Source organism: Rhincodon typus, chromosome 12 (genome assembly GCF_021869965.1).
Source record: "Rhincodon typus isolate 14 chromosome 12, sRhiTyp1.1, whole genome shotgun sequence".
In the NCBI taxonomy this organism is placed as follows: domain Eukaryota; kingdom Metazoa; phylum Chordata; class Chondrichthyes; order Orectolobiformes; family Rhincodontidae; genus Rhincodon; species Rhincodon typus.
In genome coordinates this window covers 34,480,904-34,507,287 of record NC_063343.1, presented here as the reverse complement: position 1 = coordinate 34,507,287, position 26,384 = coordinate 34,480,904, and the positions used below count along the sequence as shown (strand labels likewise).

Below are 26,384 nucleotides of genomic sequence, written 5' to 3'. Positions count from 1 at the left end.
TTTTTGGATTTTATTTGCTGCAAGGAACTCTCTTGCCTCTCTTTCGCTCCCTCCCTCTCTCACTCACTCGCTCACTCTCTCTCACACCCACATACACCCTCTCACACCCACACTCATCCTCTCTCTCACACACCCACCCACACACACACATAGCTTTTCACACCCACACACACCCTCTCACACGAACACACACTCTCTCACACAGACACACAGACACACACACACACACACTATTAACCCTGTCGGTATATCCTGCAATGGACAAACATTTCTAGCAGAGGCATCATCTTTAAAAGTCTGTTGTGCACCTTCAGTTCAGAGCTATTCCTACCTGGTTCATGACATTTGACCCGGATAGCAGACAAGATAAAATTTTTGCCCTGCTTTGCAGGCAGTGATCTAGAGGCTCTGCTCAATGGGGTGCTGCTCACACTCTTTCTCGGAACTAACAGAGGACGTCACAACACCAGATCATGCCAGCCTGGTCCCAGGTCACCACCTGGGTCAGTGCAGTCCCAGCTGTCTGGAAGAATGCACAGCAATTTAGGAAGAAGGTCAGTGTTGCCTCCACCACTCTCACTATTGGCCAGAACATGTTTCCTCACTCTCTGTCACCCAGTGCAACACCCAAATCCATTAACCTTGCCTGCCTTCTCACTGTCTAGTCACTCTCTCAGGATACCTTCCCACCTGCAGCAAAAGTAACAGCTTACCCATCCACTTTCATCTTCCATAATACCTGCCTCGGCCTCATTCCAGGAGGAAAAGAGCACACAACAGGACAGAAAGACACAAGACAGCAGGTAGGTTGCCTGACGTTTAACTCCTCGCCCCTTATATGGACCATTCTGACCATTCTGAGCAGCTGATTGACTGTAAACAAGCCTTTGGACTGGTATGGGAGGCTGCTCTTGACCTATTGTGCTAGGGCTCCTGAACAAAGGCTATCTTGATTTGACTGACATCTGTACTAACAACAATGACAAATTTCCTGGATTAGTGTCTGCTGGAAACAGCACAGCAGCATTGTATGTCTGGTATCTGTCTGACAGGATAAAACACATAAAGGCAGTGCAAGGAAGGGATAGTTCGTGCATCTACACTGGTTCAAAAGAGTGAGCACTTTGAAAGCAATTGAAAAGCCTGGAGATGTAGTCTGGTTCAGTTTGTGAGCTGGGTACATGTCCCTCAGCGTAGCCCTTGCAGCAGCATTGCAATGGTAGTTCCTTGTGCAGCTTCTAAATGCAGAAGTATGCTGAACATTGACCGGAGATATGCCATGAGGGTTCCTTAGAGGCTGATAGATGTTAGATGTCAATGGCTATGAATGTAGGTGTGTGTGGCCAGTGTCCATAGAGCTTGTCCTGAGATATTGGTGCCCAGTGTCCAACATGGAGGCCGTTTGAAAGAAGTGGGAAGCTGAAGATGTCAGGTACACGCTCTGTGTTCCATGTCGAGAATTCTTGTCTAGTGGTCATCTGGTAATGTAGGAAGTTGCGTATTAATGATGCGAGATATACAGTTAATAATGTGTTTAGTAAGCAATAAGCCTCCAAAGTAGGGAACTTACTGTTGCCTAATGAGAAATTTACTTCAACACGTAGCAGATGCACAAAAGATGCAATGAGCTACTCCCAATGTCAAATTAGGGCTCACCAGACATCTCATGTGATTCTGCCACAAATCTCAAGCAGTAAAAGGAGTACGGAAATCTTTGGCAAAACGTATAGTAACACAAAGGCAGGTGGCAGATGAATTTAATGTGCACACATGTGAGCTAATATTTTCCACAAGGAAAGTATAGGAATGGAAGTTTAAGCTCAATGGGAATACTCTGAGAGTGTAGAAAACCAGAGAGACCTAGTGCCTCAAGTGCTTTGATAATAATTTCAGCTCCCAAGAATGGATAAGTTTGCTTCAAAGGAGCAAATAAAAGTTTAAATAAAAGTTCAATATTTTTAATAATCTTAAAACTTAATCCAAATCCGTCTTGAACCAACTGATTTGAAGTGTTAATCGAGGTGGATAGGATTATGTGACACATCAAGGAGTCTTCACATCTCTATTTTAATAAGGTTTCTTTTAATTTGTACAGCACAACCCAGTTTTCTTGAGCTTGGCTGTTAAAAGCAATAAGAAAGGTTGTATCTATGATGTCAGTACCTTGACTGTGCTCCCCAACATATCAGGAAGAGTAAGAGTGTATCCCATGGGCGAACAAACTCACCTGCTTCCAAGTGCATGTTTGCCAACTTATTGCCCTTTTCCTGTGAACTTTCCTCTCAGCCATCATTTTCTCCTTTCTCCCACTCTTGCATGGTCTCTCCCCACTCACACACTCTACGTTCTTCCTACATTCTCCATTCCCATTGCCACATGGTCTTTGCCCCATTCCAAGTCATTTCTCCCCCCAGCCACAAGACTTCCACCCACCTTGACTGCAATTCCTCCGCGTCCCTTCCTGTTTTCTGTTTAGAGGCATCGTTAAACCTCAGGCTTCCCCACTTGACAATCAGCCAGCTTGTTTTTAAAACTGCCTTCCTGTAGGAAACCTGTGTCAATGCTTTAAAAACTGTCCTGTTGTTAATGTCTACAGAATATCTAGAAAACTTGTTCTTTTGCATCTTCTGTATCCAAATCTGCTGACCCAACTTCTCACTGAATGGATGGTATGATAAATGTTTCTTGAAGGTGTGATTGTAGTTAGGAAGCAATACTAAAAAGACCAGAAATATTTTGAGTTTTATAATCAAGGTGAATGTAAACAAAGTGCTGAGAAAACTTGCACAAAACATGTATATGCCACACTTTGTGCAGATTTGAGCATTTTAATAAAGAGAAATATTGAGAGCTTAGAGCATTATGAATGATTTTAACTCCTGTTGTGGTCAGGTAACATTGCTGTGTGGGAACCATTGTTGGAGTCGTGATAGATTGTAACTCTTGACCCAATATACACCAGATTTACCCAAGAAGGAGGCATCTGTCTGATTTGGGTCTTATCACTGGAACTCCTTTATCTGCTTCTAACATGGACAGTCCCTGCCAGCCTCCCTTGGGCAGCTCATAATGGAGTGCCCTGGTAAGATGGCCCTGGAGCTGCAGCCACATGGTTAGAGATGAAGCAACTTCTAAACCTGTGTCCTCTTCCACCACCCAGAAGAGGAGAAAAAAGCTGAGTGTGCCCCACATATTTGTAAGTAGATATTGGCCTGAGGACATCTGTGTTACGCTTGAACATACTTCAATCAGCCTACAATGACCAAGAATTCAAATCCTGCACCTTTACTAGAGGGTTTTGAGTGCAACGGTTCAATTATACCTACTATGAATGATCTCGGACAATAACTTTTACAATGTGTAGTTTCAGCGGCAGGAGTCCGGGAGGAAGCGCGAGGGCACCTTGGGAAGGTAAGCTTTTCGATTATAATAGTCTTACCTCGCGTGACTCCATTTTTGCAGCAGCAGTGAGAACGAGGACCAGGGGGCTGCCGGGAAGGTAAGTGAATCCTTTAAAAACTTACCTCGTGAATAGGCGGAGCGCACGCTGAGCAGGAGCGGACACGGGATGGCTGAGTAAGTGAGGTAATATATTTGGACGGTTGCTTTACCTGAAACACTACCTAGGTAGTGTCTCCCACCCATCCTCCTCCTCTAACCAAAACAAAAGGTTCTGAGTGTTGATTTGGTAAGGTTACTAGTTTTTCTTTTTTCTTTCAATAGTCTGTTTGGGAATTCAGAACAGTGGGAATGGATGTTAGGGCAGTTGCATGCTCCTCCTGTAGAATGTGGGAGGTAAGAGTCACCACTAGTGTCCCCACTGACTTCATCTGCGGGAAGTGCACCCAACTCCAGCTCCTCGGAAACCGTGTTAGGGAACTGGAGCTGGAGCTGGATGACCTTCGGATCATTCGGGAGGCTGAGGGGGTAATTGAGAGGAGTTACAGGGAGGTAGTCACACCTCAGGTACAGGAAAAAGATAGATGGGTTACAGTCAGGGGACAGAAAGGGAACAGGCAGACAGTGCAGGGATCCCTTGTGGCCGTTCTCCTCAATAACAAGTATACTGTTTTGGATACTGTTGAGGGGGGACAATTTACCAGGGGTAAGCCATGGGGTACAGGTCTCTGGCACAGAGTCTGTCCCTGTTGCTCAGAAGGGAAGTGGGGAGAGGAGGAGAGCATTAGTCATTGGGGACTCCATAGTTAGGGGGACAGGTAGGAGATTCTGTGGGAACGAGAGAGACTCGCGGTTGGTGTGTTGCCTCCCAGGTGCCAGGGTCCGTGATGTCTCGGATCGTGTTTTCGGGATCCTTAAGGGGGAGGAGGAGCAGCCCCAAGTTGTGGTCCACATAGGCACCAACGACATAGGTAGGAAAAAGGATGGGGATGTAAGGCAGAAATTCAAGGAACTAGGGTGGAAGCTTAGAGCTAGAACAAACAGAGGTGTTATCTCTGGTTTGTTACCCATGCCACGTGCTAGCGAGGCGAGGAATAGGCTACAGGGATAGTGCAGGAGGGAGGGATTCAGATACCTGGATAATTGGGGCTCATTCTGGGGTAGGTGGGACCTCTACCAATGGGATGGTCTACACCTGAACCAGAGGGTTACCAATATCCTGGGGGGGGAAATTTGCTAATGCTCTTCGGGAGGGTTTAAACTAATTCAGCAGTGGGATGGGAACTTGAATTGTAACTCCAGTGTGCAGGAGGTTGAGAGTAGTGAGGTCATGAATAAGGTTTCAAGGTTGCAGGAGTGTACCAGCAAGCAGGAAGGTGGTTTGAAGTGTGTCTACTTCAACGCCAGGAGCATCCGGAATAAGGTGGGTGAACTTGCAGCATGGGTTGGTACCTGGGACTTCGATGTTGTGGCCATTTCGGAGACATGGATAGAGCAGGGACAGGAATGGTTGTTGCAGGTTCCAGGGTTTAGATGTTTCAGTAAGATCAGGGAAGGTGGTAAAAGAGGGGGAGGTGTGGCATTGTTATTCAAGGACAGTATTACAGTGGCAGAAAGGATGTTTGATGAGGACTCGTCTACTGAGGTAGTATGGGCTGAGGTTAGAAACCGGAAAGGAGAGGTCACCCTGTTGGGAGTTTTCTATAGGCCTCCGAAAAGTTCCAGAGATGTAGAGGAAAGAATTGCAAAGATGATTCTGGATAGGAGCGAAAGTAACAGGGTAGTTTTTATGCGGGACTTTAACTTTCCAAATATTGACTGGAAACGCTATAGTTCGAGTACTTTAGACGGGTCAGTTTTTGTCCAATGTGTGCAGGAGGGTTTCCTGACACAGTATGTAGATAGGCCAACAAGAGGTGAGGCCACATTGGATTTGGTACTGGGTAATGAACCAGGCCAGGTGTTAGATTTGGAGGTAGGTGAGCACTTTGGTGATAGTGACCACAATTCGGTTACGTTTACTTTAGCGATGGAAAGGGATAGGTATATACCGCAGGGCAAGAGTTATAGCTGGTGGAAAGGCAATTATGAGGTGATTAGGCAAGATTTAGGATGCATTGGATGGAGAAGGAAACTGCAGGGGCTGGGCACAATTGAAATGTGGAGCTTGTTCAAGGAACAGCTACTGCGTGTCCTTGATAAGTATGTACCTGTCAGGCAAGGAGGAAGTGGTCGAGTGAGGGAACCGTGGTTTACTAAAGAAGTTGAATCTCTTGTCAAGAGGAAGAAGGAGGCTTATGTAGAGATGAGGCGTGAAAGCTCAGTTAGGGCGCTTGAGAGTTACAAGTTAGCCAGGAAGGACCTAAAGAGAGAGCTAAGAAGAGCCAGGAGGGGACATGAGAAGTCTTTAGTAGGTAGGATCAAGGAAAACCCTAAAGCTTTCTATAGATATGTCAGGAATAAAAGAATGACAAGAGTAAGATTAGGGCCAGTCAAGGACAGTAGTGGGGAGTTGTGCGTGGAGTCCGAGGAGATAGGAGAGGCGCTAAATGAATATTTTTCGTCAGTATTCACACAGGAAAAAGACAATGTTGTCGAGGAGAATACTGAGATACAGGCTATTAGACTAGACGGGATTGAGGTTCATAAGGAGGAGGTGTTAGCAATTCTGGAAAGTGTGAAAATAGATAAGTCCCCTGGGCCGGATAGGATTTATCCTAGGATTCTCTGGGAAGCTAGGGAGGAGTTGCAGAGCCTTTGGCTTTGATCTTTATGTCATCATTGTCTACAGAAATAGTGCCAGAAGACTGGAGACTAGCAAATGTTGTGCCCTTGTTCAAGAAGGGGAGTAGAGACAACCCTGGTAATTATAGACCAGTGAGCCTTACTTCGGTTGTGGGTAAAGTGTTGGAAAGGACTATCAGAAATAGGATTTATAATCATCTAGAAAGGAATAATTTGATTAGGGATAGTCAACACGGTTTTGTGAAGAGTAGGTCGTGCCTCACAAACCTTATTGAGTTCTTTGAGAAGGTGACCAAACAGGTGGATGAGGGTAAAGCGGTTGATGTGGTGTATATGGATTTCAGTAAAGCGTTTGATAAGGTTCCCCATGGTAGGCTATTGCAGAAAATACGGAGGCATGGGATTGAGGGTGATTTAACGGTTTGGATCAGAAATTGGCTAACTGTAAGAAGACAGAGGGTGGTGGTTGATGGGAAATGTTCATCCTGGAGTTCAGTTACTAGTGGTGTACCTCAAGGATCTGTTTGGGGGCCACTGCCGTTTGTCATTTTTATAGATGACCTGGATGAGGGCGTAGAAGGATGGGTTAGTAAATTTGCGGATGACACTAAAATCGGTGGAGTTGTGGATAATGCGGAAGGATGTTGCAGGTTACAGAGGGACATAGATAAGCTGCAGAGCTGGGCTGAGAGGGGCAAATGGAGTTTAATGCAGAAACGTGTGAGGTGATTCACTTTGGAAGGAGTAACAGGAATACAGAGTACTGGGCTAATGGTAAGATTCTTGGTAGTGTGGATGAGCAGAGAGATCTCGGTATCCATGTGCATAGATCACTGAAAGTTGCCACCGAGGTTGATAGGGTTGTTAAGAAGGCGTACAGTGTGTTAGGTTTTATTGGTAGAGGGATTGAGTTTCGGAGCCATGAGGTCATGTTGCAGCTGTACAAAACTCTGGTGCGGCCGCACTTGGAGTATTGCGTACAGTTCTGGTCGCCGCATTATAGGAAGGATGTGGAAGCATTGGAAAGGGTGTAGAGGAGATTTACCAGGATGTTGCCTGGTATGGAGGGAAGGTCTTATGAGGAAAGGCTGAGGGACTTGAGGCTGTTTTTGTTAGAGAGAAGAAATCAGAGGTGACTTAATAGAGACATACAAGATGGTCAGAGGATTAGATAGGGTGGACAGTGAGAGCCTTTTTCCTTAGATGGTGATGGCTAGCACGAGGGGACATAGCTTTAAATTGAAGGGTGATAGATATAGGACAGATGTCAGAGGTAGGTTCTTCACTCAGAGTGTAGTAAGGGCATGGAATGCCCTGCCTGCAACAGTAGTAGACTCGCCAACTTTAAGGGCATTTAAATAGTCATTGGATACACATATGGATGTTAGTGGAATTGTGTAGGTTAGATGGGCTTCAGATTGGTTTCACAGGTCGGCGCAACATCGAGGGCCGAAGGGCCTGTACTGCGCTATAATGCTCTATGTTCTATGTTCTAAGGGCAGATGAGCCTGCTGGTTCAGCCATGTTCCAGAGTCTGGCAAGTGCAAAACCAAGCATTAATGTAAACATTCAATAAAGTGATGATCTGCTACCCCCCTCCTCCTCCGACACCCCCAACCCCAACCGCGTTAGACCTGATTTCTCCCACTCATTCTGAGCTACCCTAAAACTGCATCACCTGTCTTGCCACCTTGTACCGTAGTAGCCTGTCCGTTCGCAAGCTACCCATCATCACTTGGCATCCTACCAACCTAACAGTGCATTGAGTTGGCGTACTATGTACCTAGTACCATAAGTATGTGACACACTGCTTACCTGACACCCTTCCCATCTGGTACCCTAGGTACCTGTCACCATGGTACCCTACTTACCCAGCACCCTAACATCACACTTATGTTATGTCTTGACAGTAGCTGTCAAGATCTTTAAATGCCCAAATCTAGCAACTGCCTACTGTGAAAAGAGGGCATAGGTCGATTTCCCTGACAGTTCTGTATTACAAAAGAACTGTCAGAATGAAATTACAACTTCGTGTTTCTGTCAGAACCCTGAGTGGAATATCTTCTATCCTCTAGAGCAGAGCTCTATTTATTTCATTCCAAAAAAAGGACCAGAGAGGCAATAAGCTAACTCCCTAACTTGCTAGGCATATCAAGTGCATATCAAGCATGAGACAGGCTAATAAGTTTACTCTGACAAAATGGGTCCCAACAAATGACAATGAGAGACACGTGAACAAAATGAAATCAATATAATGTACAATATTTACATGTAACATTTAAATTTGAAAAAACACCTTTGTGCACTCAGTGGATATTATGCTTGTGCTTATGGTCACTATGTCTTGATGTGCATATGACATCATCTGATGGGGTAAGGGCAATCTGCTAAGTATATTCCACTATTGCCTTTGATGAATGTGGATGGTCATGGGTTAGTGAGAACTTGTAATGGAGAGCAAATGGAAACTCATTAAGGATCACCATGTGAACAGAGCATGTCATCAGGTACCGCTTGGGTGCCCATGATTCCAACACATACTGGCTTTCACCTCAAATCCCATGAGGCTGATCATGCATTTACCTGCCTGGCATAACTGCCCATTTGCAATAGCATGTTACTTGATAACTTCTTTGGAAAGATGCGACTCCAGCACTTAGCTGGTGGATCAGAACAATTTTTTGATTTCAGTTTCTTAAACGGACCCAATGGTTGCGCACCTCCTCTGCAATTTCCGTCTAGATATGCTAATGCATGTGTAGGGTTTTATGTTAACATTCAATGGTACAAACATTTCTTGCCTTTCCCTGATGGCCTGGAGAAGGACCTGCAAGGAGGCATTGCAAACTGTAGGACAGGCCCCTGTCTAGTCCAAATGTTAGGGGACCTGGATGTCAGTAGGCTGGATATAATAGTAAGGCGGTGAATGATGTCAGGTGGAGTGAAACAGGGGGTTGAGGAGCAGGGGTGAGAGCTGGTGAGGGTCATGATCTATTGCACTGAATAAAATATACACAGGAATTGGACAGGAGTTTATGGCCATAACACAGAGCTTCTTGTTTGTCCAGAAGGTTATTTGATAGTCCTCCCATACAACAGATGTTGTACTGTTAGTTGATAGCTGGTTTCTCCGTTCAAGTTTCCATGACCACATGATTGCAGATGGCTTCCGTGCCCCCTGCTGGCACTTTAAATTTTAATTTGAACCACATGGGAGATGATTCTTGACATGTAAACAGAAATGCCACCTGCTTTATGTCACTACTTTTAAATGCAGTACACTGTTGTAGCACCGGGCACCTTGCCACATGAATGGTTGAAGCACGATGATTGCTTCTTTCAATGAATATTTGGTAGATTTATAGAATATAATAGAATTGTGTCCTTCTAACCTGTTCCAGATAAAACTGCTGAGCTAGAAATGCAACAATAGCTGTCAGTTAGCATGTGCAAATTTCTTCTTGGAATTGTGTCACCTTGTATGTTGGGCGAGGACAAAAACTGTGCTCCAGAGTTTTGGCAAAGAGGAGCGAAGATTGAGTTGGGAAATCTTTAATCTTCAGATTGGTCTCCAGGGAAACAACATGTGCATGCATCGTTTTCTTTCCAGAGAAAGGTGTGGCATAGAGGTGGAGAGTGCCAAGGCAGGTTGGTCCAAAGTCTCATCTTGATTCTATGAGAATTGGTCCTAGTTTTATAAATGTCTGTTGGGCCATCTAGATTTCACCCCTTCCCTTGGACATACCCATGACCCCCTTATGTTTTCTCACTTACTTCTCCTGACTCCATTCCGTCTTATACCCCCATGTAAGCTGACCCTCATACTCCTCCAAGCCTCTTCATATCTGCTATCATTTCCACATGACATCTTTTACCCCCCAGTGTCATCTCCAAAGCCATTAACTGAGTATCCACTGTTGGCAGACCCCAGGACCTATAAGGAGATGAAAGAAATGCTCCAACAACTGAAGAAGACTCTTACTGATAAATATTTGATACAGGAAAACAACTCATTCATAAAGCCCATTCAAATATTTTACATCCTTCAAGTGGCAAGTCTATTCAGCAATAACATTAAGACAGCTAAGCCATTTTATTAGCCTGTTTAAACTGCCAATAAAAAATGTGAACTCAGCTGCTTCTCTCTCCAATCCACTCAGATTCTTTGTGAGGTAAATGTTTTAGAGCTTTCGAAATTCAGGCACGCACTCATAATGGGTTCAGCTGTAATATCAGTGCTTGGGGAATGTTATCAATGGATTCTATTGAAACTGCAGGCAATTGAACCAGGTAATCTATGAATGCAATCCAGAAAGTGACTGTTATTTTGTAAGTCCAACTGACAGCTGCAACATTTTATTTTCAGTTTTAAAGGTTTAGAGACTTAAATACCTTCAAATGATGTGACTTATCACACTTTATCTTCTTCTCAAGAGCATTAATGCTTCCTCTGTAAATTCATGATTTGTGGGTTAAAACGCTGCGACAGTGAAAATGGAGCTTGTTTGAACTCAGCAGCAGTTTCAAATGGCCTTGCTGAAGCAGGGTTTTCCCTTTGGGTAATTCACACCCAATCTCATTTCCTGTGCTGGCCTCTGGATTTCAATCTGACGCCTCAAAGATCTGGCTCTGTAGATCCTTTACCTATGCCTGAAACATGTGCAAATAAGATCTAGACCAATTAAGCAATTACATGTGTGTGTATAAAACAGCAAAAACATACAACATGAAAATAATTTTGCAGTTGGACAGACAAGAAAGTTTTTTGGTTATGATAATTGATCATGTCATAGAAGTCTCCAACTTATGTGAATTAGTTAGTCTAAAGGTAAATTGAGAAGCTCCAGATTGGCACTAGGTTATTAGGGATGCGTGGGTGTATGGGATTAAATTTATATGTAGATTAAGTTTTTGTTCCAAGCTCTTTTGTGAAAATAGCTGAACAGTGCAATCATGGAACAAGCTGCTGGCATTTATTCTTTTCGAAACGAATATTTTAACTGAGTGAAGCAATGCTTTCAAATGCAACCCTTTGAGAAGCATTTTTCACAAATTGCAGAAATGTATAAAATTAGAATTTATCTTGTTTACTTGTGGAATATTTTGAATTAGAAAGTCATTTTGAAATGTTATGTGTATAGCTATGTGACACAATGGTTTGACAGATATATAGGTGCAATTTCTTTGACATAATATATTTTAACTGTATTATCAGCTAGAAATGCAAAGCAATAACGCTGAAGTTCCCAACTGAGATTGAGCAAGGTGGCAGGTACATCAACATAATTGGCCCTTGGTACAACCAGGAGTTAGTTGCATATTAGCTTTAGTCTACACTGCAGAAACAAATAACTTGGCTTTCAAAAAGCTGGGCCATGTTTTGTCATAAACAGAAAACAACTGTTTATTGTCATCTACAAATCTAACAAATTGCAGAGAAAGGGTATCCTAGTTTACTACTATGCAACTTAAAATATGTCCCTTTAGAAGCCCCAAACCCACAGAACCTCATTCACAATTACAACACACAGAAAACAAATGATTTGGCATGGATATTACAATTGAAAAAATAAATATTGACAAGGAGCAAGTCGTCTTCCTCTAACTCTTGGTGTCATTCTGTCTGAAAATAACAATCTCACTGCTTTGAAAAGCAATATTATATTGCACAGCTAAAATTATGCACATTTGATTTTTCCAAGTTGCAAAACTCTGCTGATAATTCAGCTATAAGCTCAGTGGTTAGCCCTGCAGCGTCACAGCACCAGGGACCCAGGTTCGATGCCAGCCTCGGGCAACTGTCTGTGTGGAGTTTGCACATTCTCTCTGTGTCTGCGTGGGTTTCCTCTGGATGCTCCAGTTTCCTCCCACAGTCCAAAGATGTGCAGGCTAGGTGGATTGGCCATGCTAAATTGCCCGTAGTGTTCAGGGATGTGTAGATTAGGGGCATAGGTCTGCGAGGATCGGTGTGGACTTGTTGGACCGAAGGGCCTGTTTCCACACTGTAGGGATTCTGTGATCTATGATCTATGATGTATATAGCAGTCCAACTTCTTTTTCAGTTTATAGTCCAAAAAGGAAAAAAATGTGCTCTCTTATATTATGATATTTCATTGTATCTGAATATTCCATTAATTGGATAATAAATCATTAAAGCATTACATTACAAGCATTCATTTTAGCAGAATCTGAAGAGTATTTTATTTCAGTCTAGATAATTGTTTTCATACAGTCAAATAAATGCCAAAACAAACACTGAAATTCCATTATGTCTCACAACAATCATTTGGGGATTTTCTTGTAGAAGTTTGAAATCTACCCATAGTTGAAAACACAGGGAATTTTAGTTGAATTAAAACTAATTAAGTGGTAAATGTACCCCAGTGTGTAAGGTATTGCTGCTTGTCGGGAGTCAAAAACAAGGACCCATAAGTATATGTTAGTGATCGAATAAATTCAATGTGGAATTCAGAATGTAGAACTCACTACTGCAGTAAGCATTTGAGATGAATGCTGCAGGTGGAATTAAGGGGATGTCATCATGTGATGACGGAAAAGAAGACTATCCTGACAGAGGTTAGATGAAGAGATCTAGCAAGAAGCTTGTGTCAAGCATAAATTAACGCAGATCAGATCAGTTGAATGACCTGTTTCTTTGCTGTACTGTCTGTGATATACCATGATTGACCAACTTCATTTATGGGCAAAACCTAAACAATATGTGCATATTTAGGTTGCAAAACACACCATAGTGTTTACTTTAGTAGTTGAAACCATAGTGCAATGTCTTTATAATTTTTGCCAAAATTATTTTTCATATTAAAATCTGAATTGTTACTATGCAGATTCTCAACCAAAATCTTCCTGAAAGTTTGTTTGATCTTCCCAATATCAGTACATTATAAATAACGTTATTGTACTACATCATTTAAATTGTCATTTTGATGATTTATTTGATGCTGTATAATAGTTGTTGCCATGCTGTTGTCCATTATAACCCTGCTTTCACACTTGAGAATTAACGTTACTGCGCATACCAAACAAAAAAAAAACTGATGAAACAGCATAGTAACATTCAGTTTAGTTATAGAAACTTGCAGATCATAGATCAATATGCAATACATTATAGAAACATATAAAATCTGTTTTTAAGTTACTTTGTAAAATGTGAAGATTTTAGGTAATCAGGCATGTTTCAGCCAGGCTTTACGTTCCCCAGATAGAAGACTCCATGAAGCCCCTTTATCAACTCCCAACATAGACACACACATTGTAGTGTCCTTATCTAACTGCATGGTGCAAAGGTGATCCAGCCAATGGCAACCAGCAGGAAGCTGAAACTGTTCTAAAAGGTTGTACCCCAGCTCAAGCCAATGTGCAGCTGATTCACTAATGCCATGCTCCTGTAGTGCCTACCAGCTATTGCCTTTTAAGAATTCCGTACTTAACTCAATACTTTTATTTAAAACTTGATATTTTTAAATGGTCATGAGAAGAAAATGTTTCCCAGAAATTAGGCTGCAAAGATCTGATCCCGTGTACAGAATTAGTAGGAGAAGGATGAATTAGGGGAGGATGAAATCAGTGATGTGCACATCAAACATGATGTTCATGGCCTCTGTGCTGTGTGGGACTCTCCTTACTGACTAGGAGAGACTGAGAAATGACAGGGGGAATAGTCTTGTATGAGGGGGACCTTGCAACCCAAAATACACCCCATATATCATGTATACTTGTGTTTAGTTGCAAGTACACAATACCGTTTGTTTTTTGCCACCTATGTTTCTCTTTTTATGTTACAGCTGTTCCTTTTCCACTAAGCCATCGACTGACCATGAAGGAAGTATTTGATTGCGATGGCAAGCCACGGGTTGATCTTTTGAAGGCTCATCTCACCAAGGAGGGAAGAGTAGAAGAAATTGTAGCACTTCGAATTATTAATGAAGGAGCTTCCATTCTCCGCCAAGAGAAAACAATGCTGGATATAGAAGCTCCTGTGACAGGTAGAATTGTGTAGATTTGTTAGCATTTTGAAATATAAAACAAATTTTAGATGTAAATATAATATGAAATGAACTGTGAAGATACATTGCTAAGTACATGTTGAATATAAGCCACTTCAAAAATCAACAGGAGGTATTGAGAATTTCCTCAGAGCTGTTCTCAATCTATCATTGGACGTTTGCTGAAAATCGAGCAGAAACTCAAAGTTCCAGGGAAAATAGGGTTTCTGCTGCACATCCGGCAATATTCTGGCAGTAGTGCAGAAGCAACAGGGGGAAATTCCTGGTAATTAAAATGTAAGCTGTAACATGGACATTGTTCTTAAAAATTGAAATTGGTTTCAAGAAAACCATTCATGTCAGATGAGTTCATGCTCGATCATCTTTGAGCTTTGGGAGTTTCTCTCACTGTGATATGTTGGCAGTTAACAGATGGATATCTCACTGCAAGAGTTTGCAAGAAAAGTACAATTGCATAAATGTAACATTCAAGAGATATGGATTAGGTAATGAAATGCCTTTGAAACAAACTATTGGCCAAATTATGGGGCTAAGGAGTTTGTTTTCTTTGGAGCTATTTATTCATTTTATATCTGATCATAAGTTAATTTTGGACCTGATCTTGAATACTGGCAAAAATCACTTGTGGGAGTGGTGTGCAGGCCCCCTAACAATAACCAAATTAATATTCTTAAGGCATAGGCAGGTAGTGAAATGGACAGTCCTTGACTTTAGTACTGCCTCAGTCCCAGTCAGCTATCAGGGTGGCAGCATCTCTACCACTCTCCTTTTTATCTGGCAGCCAGGGATCCCAGATTGGACCAGATTAATAGCCCCAATTAGGAAACTCTGTTATGTGAGGTCCAGCTGGCTGACTTCATTATAATTGTTACAGGAAGGTTCTCGCTAAGCAACTGGTTGAAAGGTTATCAGCAGTAGGTGGGAAAGTGGAGTATGGAGATTATCGCCAATCGTATTGAATGGTGGAGCAGGCTTGTGGTTTGAGCGGCCTGCTCCAACTTCTAACTTGTATGTTTGGACATCATGCACTTTATTTATCAGTTTATGTTTACTTTCATATTATTTTCAAATAAGGTGTGTGTATTTATTTCTAATAACAATGTAGTTGAGTTGATTTATTGAAATAAAAACTGTGTCGTGCCTACCTGAAAGAATGTCCAACATTGGCATCAGGAAGGATTTCAGCAACAAAATAATCACCCGAAAATCTATTATTTTATTATCATTTATTGATTGACTATGAGCCAAGGCACTGGAAGAACTCCATTGTTGTTTCTTGAATAGTGTCATAAGATCATGAAGGGGCAGATAGGGCCTTGGTTAATACCTCATTCAAATGATAGAACTTGGTCAGAGAAAGGCAGGATATCTTGATTAAGGAGGTGAAATCTCATGTAATTATAGTAATGATATGATTGGCTAATCTCGTTTGAACCAGGGAAAGTAATAATAACCGCAGCAATAATAATCTGAGGAGTTTTAACCTGGAAGGGGGTGAGGAGTCGGGGCAAGTACATTTCTCTTAGTGCACAGAAAACCTCATGTAAGCAACCAATCAGATTTAAATATTCAGTAGCATATTGGCTGTATCTTTAACTTGTACTTATTTTACTGTACTTAATTTATTGTACTTAATTAACCTGTTCTGACATGCTGTGACACGCCTCAGGGTAGGTGGGACCTGAACTTGCATCTCACTAACACAACACCAGCAGACATCAGCTTTAACCGTGTCTTCTAGCTTTAACAGGGAACATAGGGATTTCCCTCACTAAATATAACTCATCAAGTGCAACAAAATGAAAGAGCTGTGATGACTACTGAGGCTGAGTAATTGGTAGGCTGGAAAGCTATGGTCGCTATTTCTTTACCCAAACGATATGCTTTTGCTCGCAGGACTTGTTCGTTTAACATTGTAGAGGAGTTTTCCAAAACTTGAGTTTATTTCTGCTACCTTGGCCTTTTACTTTGCTTCGATCTGCACTTCTTAGCTGTTCATCCTTCTCAGAAGCTTGGGATTAGCTTTCAGTAATATGACCAATAGCAGGAACAGATCCAAAAGGTGCAGCAGCCATGTTCACCTTCACTCAGCAGAAGGGACAAACGCACCTCTAGCTCTCAGCAGGTGATACATCATGGAGGAGACGAGCAGAGGATCAGCTTTCTGGGTGTGAGTGAACACCAGTTGTTCAGACACTTAGTCCTTTTTGATGATATCCGGAGCTTTCTGGAACATGAGCCCCTTCAAAGTGACCTGGATGGGGATGTATTGCCAGTAGCTATCTCAATTAACACAATCTGAAATTTCTTCACCAATGGCTAATTATAGGGATCAGATGGTGATATCCATTAGATTCCCCAGTCTAATATATATAAGTGCATCTCTCAGATCACAGACGCTCTGTTCGCCATTATTGTCCAAACTGGTCGATATGCTTTTGATGAGGACAGACAGAATGAGAAATTCCTCAGGGAGGCAAAGATTATGGCCAAGATCACCACCTGTGTACCAGTGCAACCTTTGGCCAATTGAGGAACAGAGTGTTTGATGCCAGAGGCCTCAGACTCTTCACTAAGTTCATGGTTTGCAAGGCAGTAATGCTAACTGCCTGACTGTATGCATCAGAAATGTGGACAATGTACAGCAGACATCTCAAATCCCAAGAAATGTATCAATACCAATGCACCTACAAGTCCTGTAAATTCAGTGACAGGATAGTCACTTCAATATTAGCGTCCTCTCCCAGAAGATCTTTCACAGGTTTGCTCAAATTCCACTTTCTTAGGCAGTTCCTCAAAACTGAGGATGACATTCTTCCACCTCAGAGTTTGGAGTCTGAAAGTTGCAAAATAGTTCAATGCTGGATCCACAGACCTTGCTACAGGTGGGGCAGCTAGTGTTTGAGGAGACAGGTGGATAGGATTCTCCGATGTTTGCACGCTCCTTCTGCATTTTGAACTTGGCCTCCATCGGCACCTATTGGAGATGCTCGAGATGGTTGGCTCTTTTGCAGATACTACTTCTCTAGTTTGAGCAGTCTTGGGCAGGAAATCACCATGAATCCGTGGGGATGCTGCATGCTTTCAGGGAGGCTTTGAGAATGTCATTAAAGCATTTTCTCTGCCCTGCTGAGAGGCACCTGCTGGACCAGAGTTCAGAATGGAGAGCTTGTTTTAGAAGTTCTGTGTCAGGCATATGGTTGAGGTGGCCTGCCCAGCACAACTAATTGACATTAACCACTGCCTTGATGCTGGAAATGGTGGTCAGAGAGAGGACACTTGCATTCCCACCCTCACTGGTGGAAAAGACCAGCACAGAAGTGCAAAACATGAGGCTGAAGCATTAACAACGATCTACAGCAAGAAGTGATGAATGGGTGATCCACCTCGGTCTCTTCCTCACGTCTTCAGCATCAGAGATACCAAAAATCATCCAATTTGATTTACTCTACATGATATTCAGAGAAAGCTGAAGTCTTTCGAAGCACTGATGACATTACACCAATTATACTAGAGACTTGTTTTGAATAGCAGAGCAGGTTTTAGGTCCCATGTGACTTCATCCTAATTTATATGTTCATATGTGCCAGCCCATGAAAACATCATTAAATCAAACTAACTTGAAATGGTGACAATTTAAATGAGGATGAACTGTATTCCTTTTCTTACGACATGAGCATATTGTTATCACTGTCACTTCTGCAGAACCAGAGGCAGGCTGCTGTTTCCCTACTCTGACTGCTCAAATATGCAAGGCCAATGACCTTTGGAGGTTGGAGCTTATGAGGCCTCTGACAAAGACTGTCCCAGTTATACCTGCATAAGGGCAGTTTTGACCATCAGGCTAAGAGTCAGCATGTGGGACTCTGATTGAATGTCAGTCGAGAGGATTGATAGACAAGAGAAAGAATACTTTGAGTAGTGCCTCCAGTTCCATTTTGTCCTCCATTTTCCCTTTCCAGGTTCACCCAGACCTCCATGCTTATGTAAGATCTGGACTCTTTGATGTACTTCCAAGAGGATGCCAAAGAGGGAAGTGTTCCTACATCCACAAATAAGCTGCTAGACTGAGTATGCAGGCTGTTGTTGAGGTCTACAATGCCTGTTGCATCTGATATTTCATTCAAGTGCCATAGAATGGACATCAGCATTAATGCCTTATGTATGTCATAGTGAACTCAGACTGCTCCAATCTCCTTGCAATGATGTATAATGTTTCTGGAAATGCAGATAGAACCTCTCAGATTTTTTGCTCCTGGATAGTACTGTTTGTTAATGACCTTTGAAGACCAGCATTTGTGTGGAGAAGAACAGAGCCAGGAGTCCCTATGTCTAAACCAGCTCCTGCTCACTTGTGTGACTCATCATATGACAACACATGGGCTTCCAGTGAAGCTAACAACAAGTTGTGTGTATCTGAACAGGTAAAGGTTGTGTTTGAGTCATGTGACAGTGCTTGCTCAGTATACGCAACCTCTGAGAATAGTTACCATCCTCCCGAACCAGTTTCTGCCTGATGCTTGAAGGAAGTATCAGGGATTAATTAGACATGAATTAAAACTGACAAGGTGAAAGGATTCAAAGTCATTATTGTGCAGATCATCATCATTTGGTGTTCCATCAGGTCAGCTGAATGTGTGTTATATGCTATGTGGTTGTTTGATAGGATATTCTGTATCCTGGGAGTGGGGAAATCTTTGTCTCTCCACCTCCAATGACATTGCAGTCCTACGTCCTGCTGATCTCCCCTGTGTAATTCCTCCACCATGGTTAAGCATTTACTTGCGAGAAGTGGAATATGTTGAGAGGACACAATGACAGCATTTGTGGAGGATGAATGTTTGAGATGGGAATTAGAAAGCACTAAGATAGATATGAATCATAAAAATACAAGCCTGAGCAATATCAGTTGAGATGGCGATGGATACATGTGCCACACAAAAGCAGAGTAGGTACAGGTGTTTTTTGTCCATGGAACACAGTGCAGGAGAAAACTGGGAATGTCAAGGTGAGGGGGGAGTGGTGGGTGGACGGTGGGCTGGTACATATATGCGAAGGCCACTCACCTTTTCTCCCCCGATGAGGTAACTCAACCTTTTGTGGCATTGTATGCATGATCGCAAGACCGCTTGGCAGCACTTGGTGCTGCCCACCTTCTCAGTGACCTGCAGCTATCCCTGCTTTCTTTCAAAGGCACGTATCTTCTTCCAGTATTTCTTGTGGCTCTCATAGCCTGTAGTATGAATTCCAGCAATGACTTAGAGACCACTGGTGGGCTAGGGGTGTTGAGAGTGTTGAAGTAGTGAGATAATGGAGAACAAGAAGGTTGCATCGTAGAGTTGCTGCTTATCTCCTGACATTGAGAAAATGTATGTACTTTGTCCCTTCTGACTAGGGTCCCTTGAAAAACGGAGACTTGAATATGGTTCACAGTTATGCATGCCTACTGTGGTGGGGGTGTACCTGGATGTGAGATGTTAATGATGTGGATGAGTTAAAGATCTACAGCAAAACCTATCCATTTATCTTTGGGGTCTTGCTCTACGACTGATCATTCCCAACTCTGAGCAAGTTCAAAATTTACTTCTTTCGGCAACCCAATAACCCTGAGCATTCGTGGAAATCATTTGTGACATCTGCATGCAATTGCAGACTCATGCAAGCATATAAACATAATACATACTGAAATCTGTGATTGGGTGAGAGGGGAGGAAGAGAAATTGGTTAATGATTCCAATTCACCAGTCTATAAATTGCAAAGAAAAATGACGTTTATTTCTAAATATTTGCTTGGCAAGTACAGGAATTATTTAGATAACTTGCTTAAGTGAATTCACACGCTATCCATGTGTCTGTTGAGATTTTGGAGTGCAATTTTTGTTAAAACAGATGGCATTAATCTGGGGGAAGAGAGTACTAACAATTGCTGAATATGTTTATTTATGTTGTTGGAATGACCAGAAATATTGCTATTGTTATCAACAATTTAGCTTGCAGTTGAGCTTAAATGGTCATGGTTGAAGTGCAAATAGCATTCTAGTTCCCATTTCCATTCAATCCATCCCTCGTGATCTATTTCTTCCTGAGGATGTTTTGCAGGTTCAGCACCCTGATGTCTGTTGCTCATTTCTGCAATCTGGCTGCCATTCTTGTCATTCTGATTGCCAGCTTCCTAAGGCAGTGCCACAACCCCTTTAACAACAGCAATTTTCATATTCTGAACTCTGCTTCACCCTCACATTTTCCATCTAATTTAATTGTCAGAAAATGATGCAGAATGATCTCAGTTTTAGAATATGTGTACCAATGGGTGAAGCCATGCATCAGAAACAAAATTGGGAAATTACTGACTTTTCTTTTTGTTCACTGTGACTGAGACATATTTACAAGCAATAAATGTTTGGTTGCTTATTTATTTAGTTTGAATAAGAATAACTGATATTAATATTTTTCTACAGTTGGAAATGCTGACTAGACATTCTGTTAGGGCTCTCCATTCTGAAACATGATTTTATGGGAGGCGTTGTAGAAATACTGTGTTGAATTTTATGCCCCATCCCCTGGGAGCCATTTGGGAAGCAGAGGTTACCTTCAGCAATATGTTGCAGAGGATGCGCAGAAGAGAGTATCCTAGTGATCTCAATGAGCGCTTGGTTTTGGGCAGGGAGTGGGGTGGGGGTTGAGTGGGTTTGTGGAGATCCTCTTTTACAGACCTTCTGTTCCCAATGGAGATCAACCTGTCATAGTATAACCTACTTCTGTGTGCCACCTCGTGGGCCTTCTCATGCAGACTCTCCAATCTCCCTCACCAGGTCCTCCCAGCCCAATCCCAGGAGAATCCCTCCACTTCGCCATATGATTGATTAATAGCACCAAGAGGTGGAGCTTCCTGTCTTCTGGGGTGGAAGTAGTCTTGCTCTGAGCCAGTTAATGGCCTGATAGTTGTAAATGCAGCTTGGGCTTCCTTACCACATGGAGGCTGGCTCACCACTGATTTATAACCTGGGATGTGCAGCCCTCACCTTCACATAGAATTCCGCCTGATGTTTTAAATTGGGATTACCACCATACTTCTGGAAAAGCTGTGACAGCAGAGCAGGAGTTTCTCCAAGCGTGGTCTGAGCAAATGGCTTTCCGTTAGCTGTCCAGTTATGAATCAAAGGCTCCAGGTAACTTCAATATGACAAATCTATTTAGTTGATTAATGTAGATAGATTTTCCCATGTATTTGGTTCTTAAATGCATGTGATATAAATGTTTAAGGAGATTTTCTGATATGTTTTAGATTTAATTTTATGATTCCTGCACTTTCAACTTGTATTGTTGGAGGCTACTCCTAATGGCTTCGATAACTGAAGAGTAATGAGTTACTGCAAAGAAACTGGTTGCCTATCTGCGACCGTGAAGGGCTAAGATTTATGACCACCCACTCAAGTTATGTATGTATTAATCCCAGGAGTGCCCTCTGGTGGAGATAAATTGTTGTTGTACATGGTACGAGTAATCTCTGGCACAGTTCTGTGAGAATAGCTGGAGCAGCAGTGAGAGCATTCAGAAGAGATATTTTCATTACATGCGAACAGTGTACAATTCTGGGACAAAAATTGCAGTTGCAGTTTATTCAGTAACATGCAACAATCCAGATTACCAGTTTTGCGTGCCTTATACTGCTGTGGATCTGAAATCAAGCACATTCTCAATATTTTTGTTTGAAAACACTATGCCTCTGCTGAATTTAAAAGTCTCACTTGCCACCCTCTCTACTTTTTGGCTCCTCAGCAGCCCACACATATGCTCAGTCTCCATGTGCTATTCCTTATTCCTAAAGAATTGATTTTGGACTGTTGTTCAACTGAAGAATTATTTATACTGTGGTAATTATGCTTCTGTTGTTTCCTCTGACAAGATTTGGCTCTCCATATTCGGCAATGATAAGCCATGGCTCATTGTTTGCATAAAATGTACAATTAATATGATACGTTACAGATGACCTGTCCAGCCTTTCAATCTTGTAATGATCAGTTTTGTAGCATCTCCATCATGTTGTGTTCATATTTTGTTTATGGGTTGTTCTGGAATGACATTCCAACTGTCGGACTCCATGTCTGAATGTTCAGTGCAAATTTGGCTTCTCCTTTCCCTCCTTCTGTTTTGATTCCCCTACGTGATTTACTAAAAAGTAGGTATTCCAGTTCATGCTTGCCATTTAAACTGAAGTGGTGTGCCATTCTGGTGAAGCTTTCTGTCCACTGGGGAATCAGAATACTGCAGTGAATAGGGCAAGAAATATTTATATTTAAACCTTTCCTATTTACTGTGTCACAAATGAAATAATAGTGATATAGTTAAAACTATCTAAGTGAATCCTCTTGCGTATGCAACAAGCCTATATCTTCTAAATAAAAACTGAAAGGACTGCAGATGCTGTAAATTAGAAACAAAAACAGAAGTTGCTGGAAAAGCTCAGCAGGTCTTGCAGCATCTGTGAAGAGAAATCAGAGTTAACATTTCGAGTCCAGTGATCCTTCCTCTGGGGAAGACTTCTCTTCACATATGCTGCCAGACCTGCAGAGCTTTTATAGCAACTTCTGTTTTTGTTAGCCTTTTGTATTCTGCCTCTTACTATTTCTACATGATATTACCCTTGTGGCTTCAGTTGAGCTGAAAGCAATCTGCTGGTTCCCTTCCTCTGATAAATGGGATGCTCTTGGTGAACATTCTTTGGGTATTAGAGCATATAAGGGCTTCCCAAAGAGAGCCCCACCTGCCATTTGTGCAGAAACAGTGTCATTTATTGGGGAAGAAGGCAGCACATGGGGCTTTATCTGACAGGAGTGAGGTAAATGGATAAGAAGTGGAAACGTTTTCCTGAAATTCCCATTTCAAAGGACTTACTCAACATTCTCACTCTTGGGACTCATCTGCACTCCCCTAACAGAGAACAGGAGAGTGCTTTGCTACATGTTGCGAAGGGATTGAGCAGCTACGGTAAGACGTTTGTCCATCCTTGTGTAAAGTGGCAGAGAAGTATGCATGGCAATTAATGCATGCCAATCCTGACCATGACTTTTGTTTGAACCTCCATTAAAGTTGCCATTATTTTTATGGATGTCACAGGGAATGCCTGAGATGTTGTGGCACTCATGTGAGATGGAATCCTCCTATTTCTCTGCTCCAGACTTGTTCTTGTTGAAGATCTCTGAGGCGCAGCGTCTATGTCCAGCTGAACAGAGCTTGGACTTTCCCACTGTCTGATTTTGGCTGTCCTCTGCATCCCCTGTCTCGAGCACCTACCCTGCTCATGCATGATGTTGACCTCATTATCTGATGATTCAATTTCTCATCTCTGGCCTCTTTCCAGAGCTATGAGAATCTGGAATTAATATTACTGTCTGTCAAATAGGCTTTCTGAATTCCTTCTTGTTCGTGATTTGTGGAACTTCCCATGCTTCACAGCTGAATACATTCAATACTCGTGATTTACATTTGCCAACATTGCAATTTAAACCCTTGTAAAGTGTGAAGTTGCATTTTTACATATGGGTCAAGATTGGCTAGTTTTCTTCATTCACAGTATTGAAATGGAATTGTTTTGATATTGAATTTCAGATTGAAAAATAAAATGGCATGTACCAGAGGCATTTAAATTTGAGTTTTCTATTTTTCATAAGCTATAACTGTTTAACCATTCATTTGTAAAAAAGCAAATAATAAGTGCATCCGATCAGTTTTCAGATTATAAAGGATCAGAATAATAGGTTTACATAGTCCTTGTTTCACTTGATCCGCCAATCCTTAACTCCTAAATGTGTTGTAGGACGCTGTCCTTATTTTCTGTTTAGTCTTAAACTGTCTTTGATAATAGCATAGAATGGTAACAGCACACAGGAGAATTTTGACCCATTGTGTTTGTGGCAGCTCTCTGCAAGAGCTACCCAGCCAGTCCCAGTCCCTGCCCTTTCCTCAGAAAGCCCTGCAAGATTTTTGTCTTCAGTTAATTATCCAATATGCTTTTGCAAGCCACAATTGAATCTGCCACTATCACACTCTCAAGACCATAAATTCAATATCCTAATCATCCACTCTATATCGGAGTTTTTCTTTCATATCAGCAGTTTCTTTTCGAATCATCTTAAATCACTGATCACTCCAATGCTCTGGTCTTCAAGCTTGCCTTCAGTAGGAACCTTTCTGTCTATTTGCTCTGTCAAGGTCCTTCATAACTATGAACAACTCTATCAAATCTCCTCTCAACCTTCCCTTCTGTAAAGAGAATTGGTCGAGCTTTTCCAATCAGTCTTTATAACTGAAGTTCCCTATCCTTTAACCGTTCTCTTGAATCTTTTATGCACCTTCACATCCTTCTTAATGTGCACAACAACAATTGGACAGAATGCCATCTTTTCTTGGCAGTACCTCAGTGTGAAGTAGACACTTTTCTTGGAGTCCCAACATAGGGAGAAGGAGCATGAAAGAAACCAATAGGAAGAGAAAGAAAGAGAAACTTTAAGAGATGGGGTGAAGTCATTTAAGGAAAAAGAGTTTAATGGAAGAACAGTGTTTAAAAATAAAATCCAAAATCAACATGGACAGTCAATCATTGACCACTTTCTCACCAACAGACTGTCTAATGAGAGATCAGTCCAGTGCAGTTGGTGAGTCAAAATGATCATCTCTATGTTTCCTGGAGAATACTAATGCTTGTAAGGTGGTCCATCCAGGTGATGTGTAGGATCTTCTCTAGGCAGCATGAATGGCTTGTCATGAACTTTCTCAGGCAATGTTAACACATCACCCAGGTTTTGAAATTGTACAGCAGTGTCAGAAAGGCAACGGCCATGTAGAATGCAAAGTTGGTACATGTCCAGAGTGGGTGGTAAGTGATGACTCATCTGAGTAGCTCTTCCTTTAAAGGAAGAGATCACTTATTGTATCCTTGCAGGATCTTCACTTCTATGACTGCTGACTGGTACATGTAATTACTGGGGCATTTGGTGTGAGCCCTGGTTTTGGGTGGAGGAGGACCTTTGGCTTACTGGCATCCAGGTACAGCCATACGGCTTGATATGTTTCTTCAAACAGATCAAGTGTGACATGGAAGTCCTCTTTTGCGTACTCCAGTATTAACACAATATATTTTCTGGTCATTCAAAAGGGGTTGGCCTTGGACTGTACACTTTGGACTCTGAAAGCTTCCCTTCAAACTTGCATTTTAGATACTGAGTGATAGGGTATCCTTGACTATTATTGGGGTTGGCCCTTAGGCAGAGGGAGTAGAGGGTTGTCAGAAGCACACATCCTTGCTTGACACCAGTTCTGATGTGAAAGGCACCAGTCCATTGTAGAAAACAGTGACAGTCGCTTCATTGTGGAGAAACCTCACATCCTCAGCATAATTGAATAGACGACCAGTGCTGCCTGGGATCTTCAAAGGAACTTCCGATTGTCTGAGTTAAAGACTGTCGTTAGATCAATGATGGCACATTCTCCCCATGTCTGCGTGGCTTTCCTCTGGGTGCTTGGGTTTCCTCCCACAGTCTAAAGATGTGCAAACTAGTAGGATTAGCCATGAGAAATGCAGGGTTACTGGGATAGGGCAAGGGGAGAATCTGAGCGCTTCTGGGGTCACTGTGAACTCGATGGGCCGAATGGCCTGCTTCCACACTGTATAGATTCAATGATTCTGTTATTCTGTATAGAGAGTTTAGTTTTTCTTGGAAGAGCTAACAGCTACTCAGGTCAATCGTGTCTCTCAATACTTTGAATTCACATCGGATTTCAAGCAGAATGGCTTATGCAGGTAGAAGTAGGTGATCCAGTAGTAATCTGACAAGGATCTTGTCTGCAGTGAAATCTGTTGAATTCCACATTGTTTGCCGCCTTGAATATTGAGACAATCATCACATCACTTTGTTCTTCTGGGAGTTCCTTCTGTTATCAGCAAACAACGCATCTGTTCAGATCCTCACAACCCACAGAGTTATCTCCAGACAAACAAAAGCATTTAGTGCATTCAGCAAGCACTGTATCAAAATCATATCTGGTCTAAGATGTGATCCAAATTCTGTGCTGTTGCTAACAATGTGCAAAAAAAAAAGACTGCTTAAACTTTCCTCACAATTGTTTCCGCCTGCCTCCTTAATTTGCTATTGAGTGAAGGCAGCTCAGAGAATGTTTTGATAACAAGGTGTAGAACTGGATGAACACAGCAGGCCA

The 26,384-nt window shown here is 42.1% G+C and overlaps 1 protein-coding gene across 1 annotated transcript in view; it reads left to right on the top strand.

Moving 5' to 3' along the window:
- The window catches only part of LOC109917904 (protein phosphatase 3 catalytic subunit alpha-like), a 342,103-nt gene that overhangs the window by 53,453 nt on the left and 262,266 nt on the right, over positions 1-26,384 (top strand). The window contains exon 4 of the mRNA XM_048603968.1: positions 13,947-14,147. Coding sequence (XP_048459925.1) covers positions 13,947-14,147 — 201 coding nt within the window. The remainder of the gene's footprint in view (positions 1-13,946; positions 14,148-26,384) is intronic.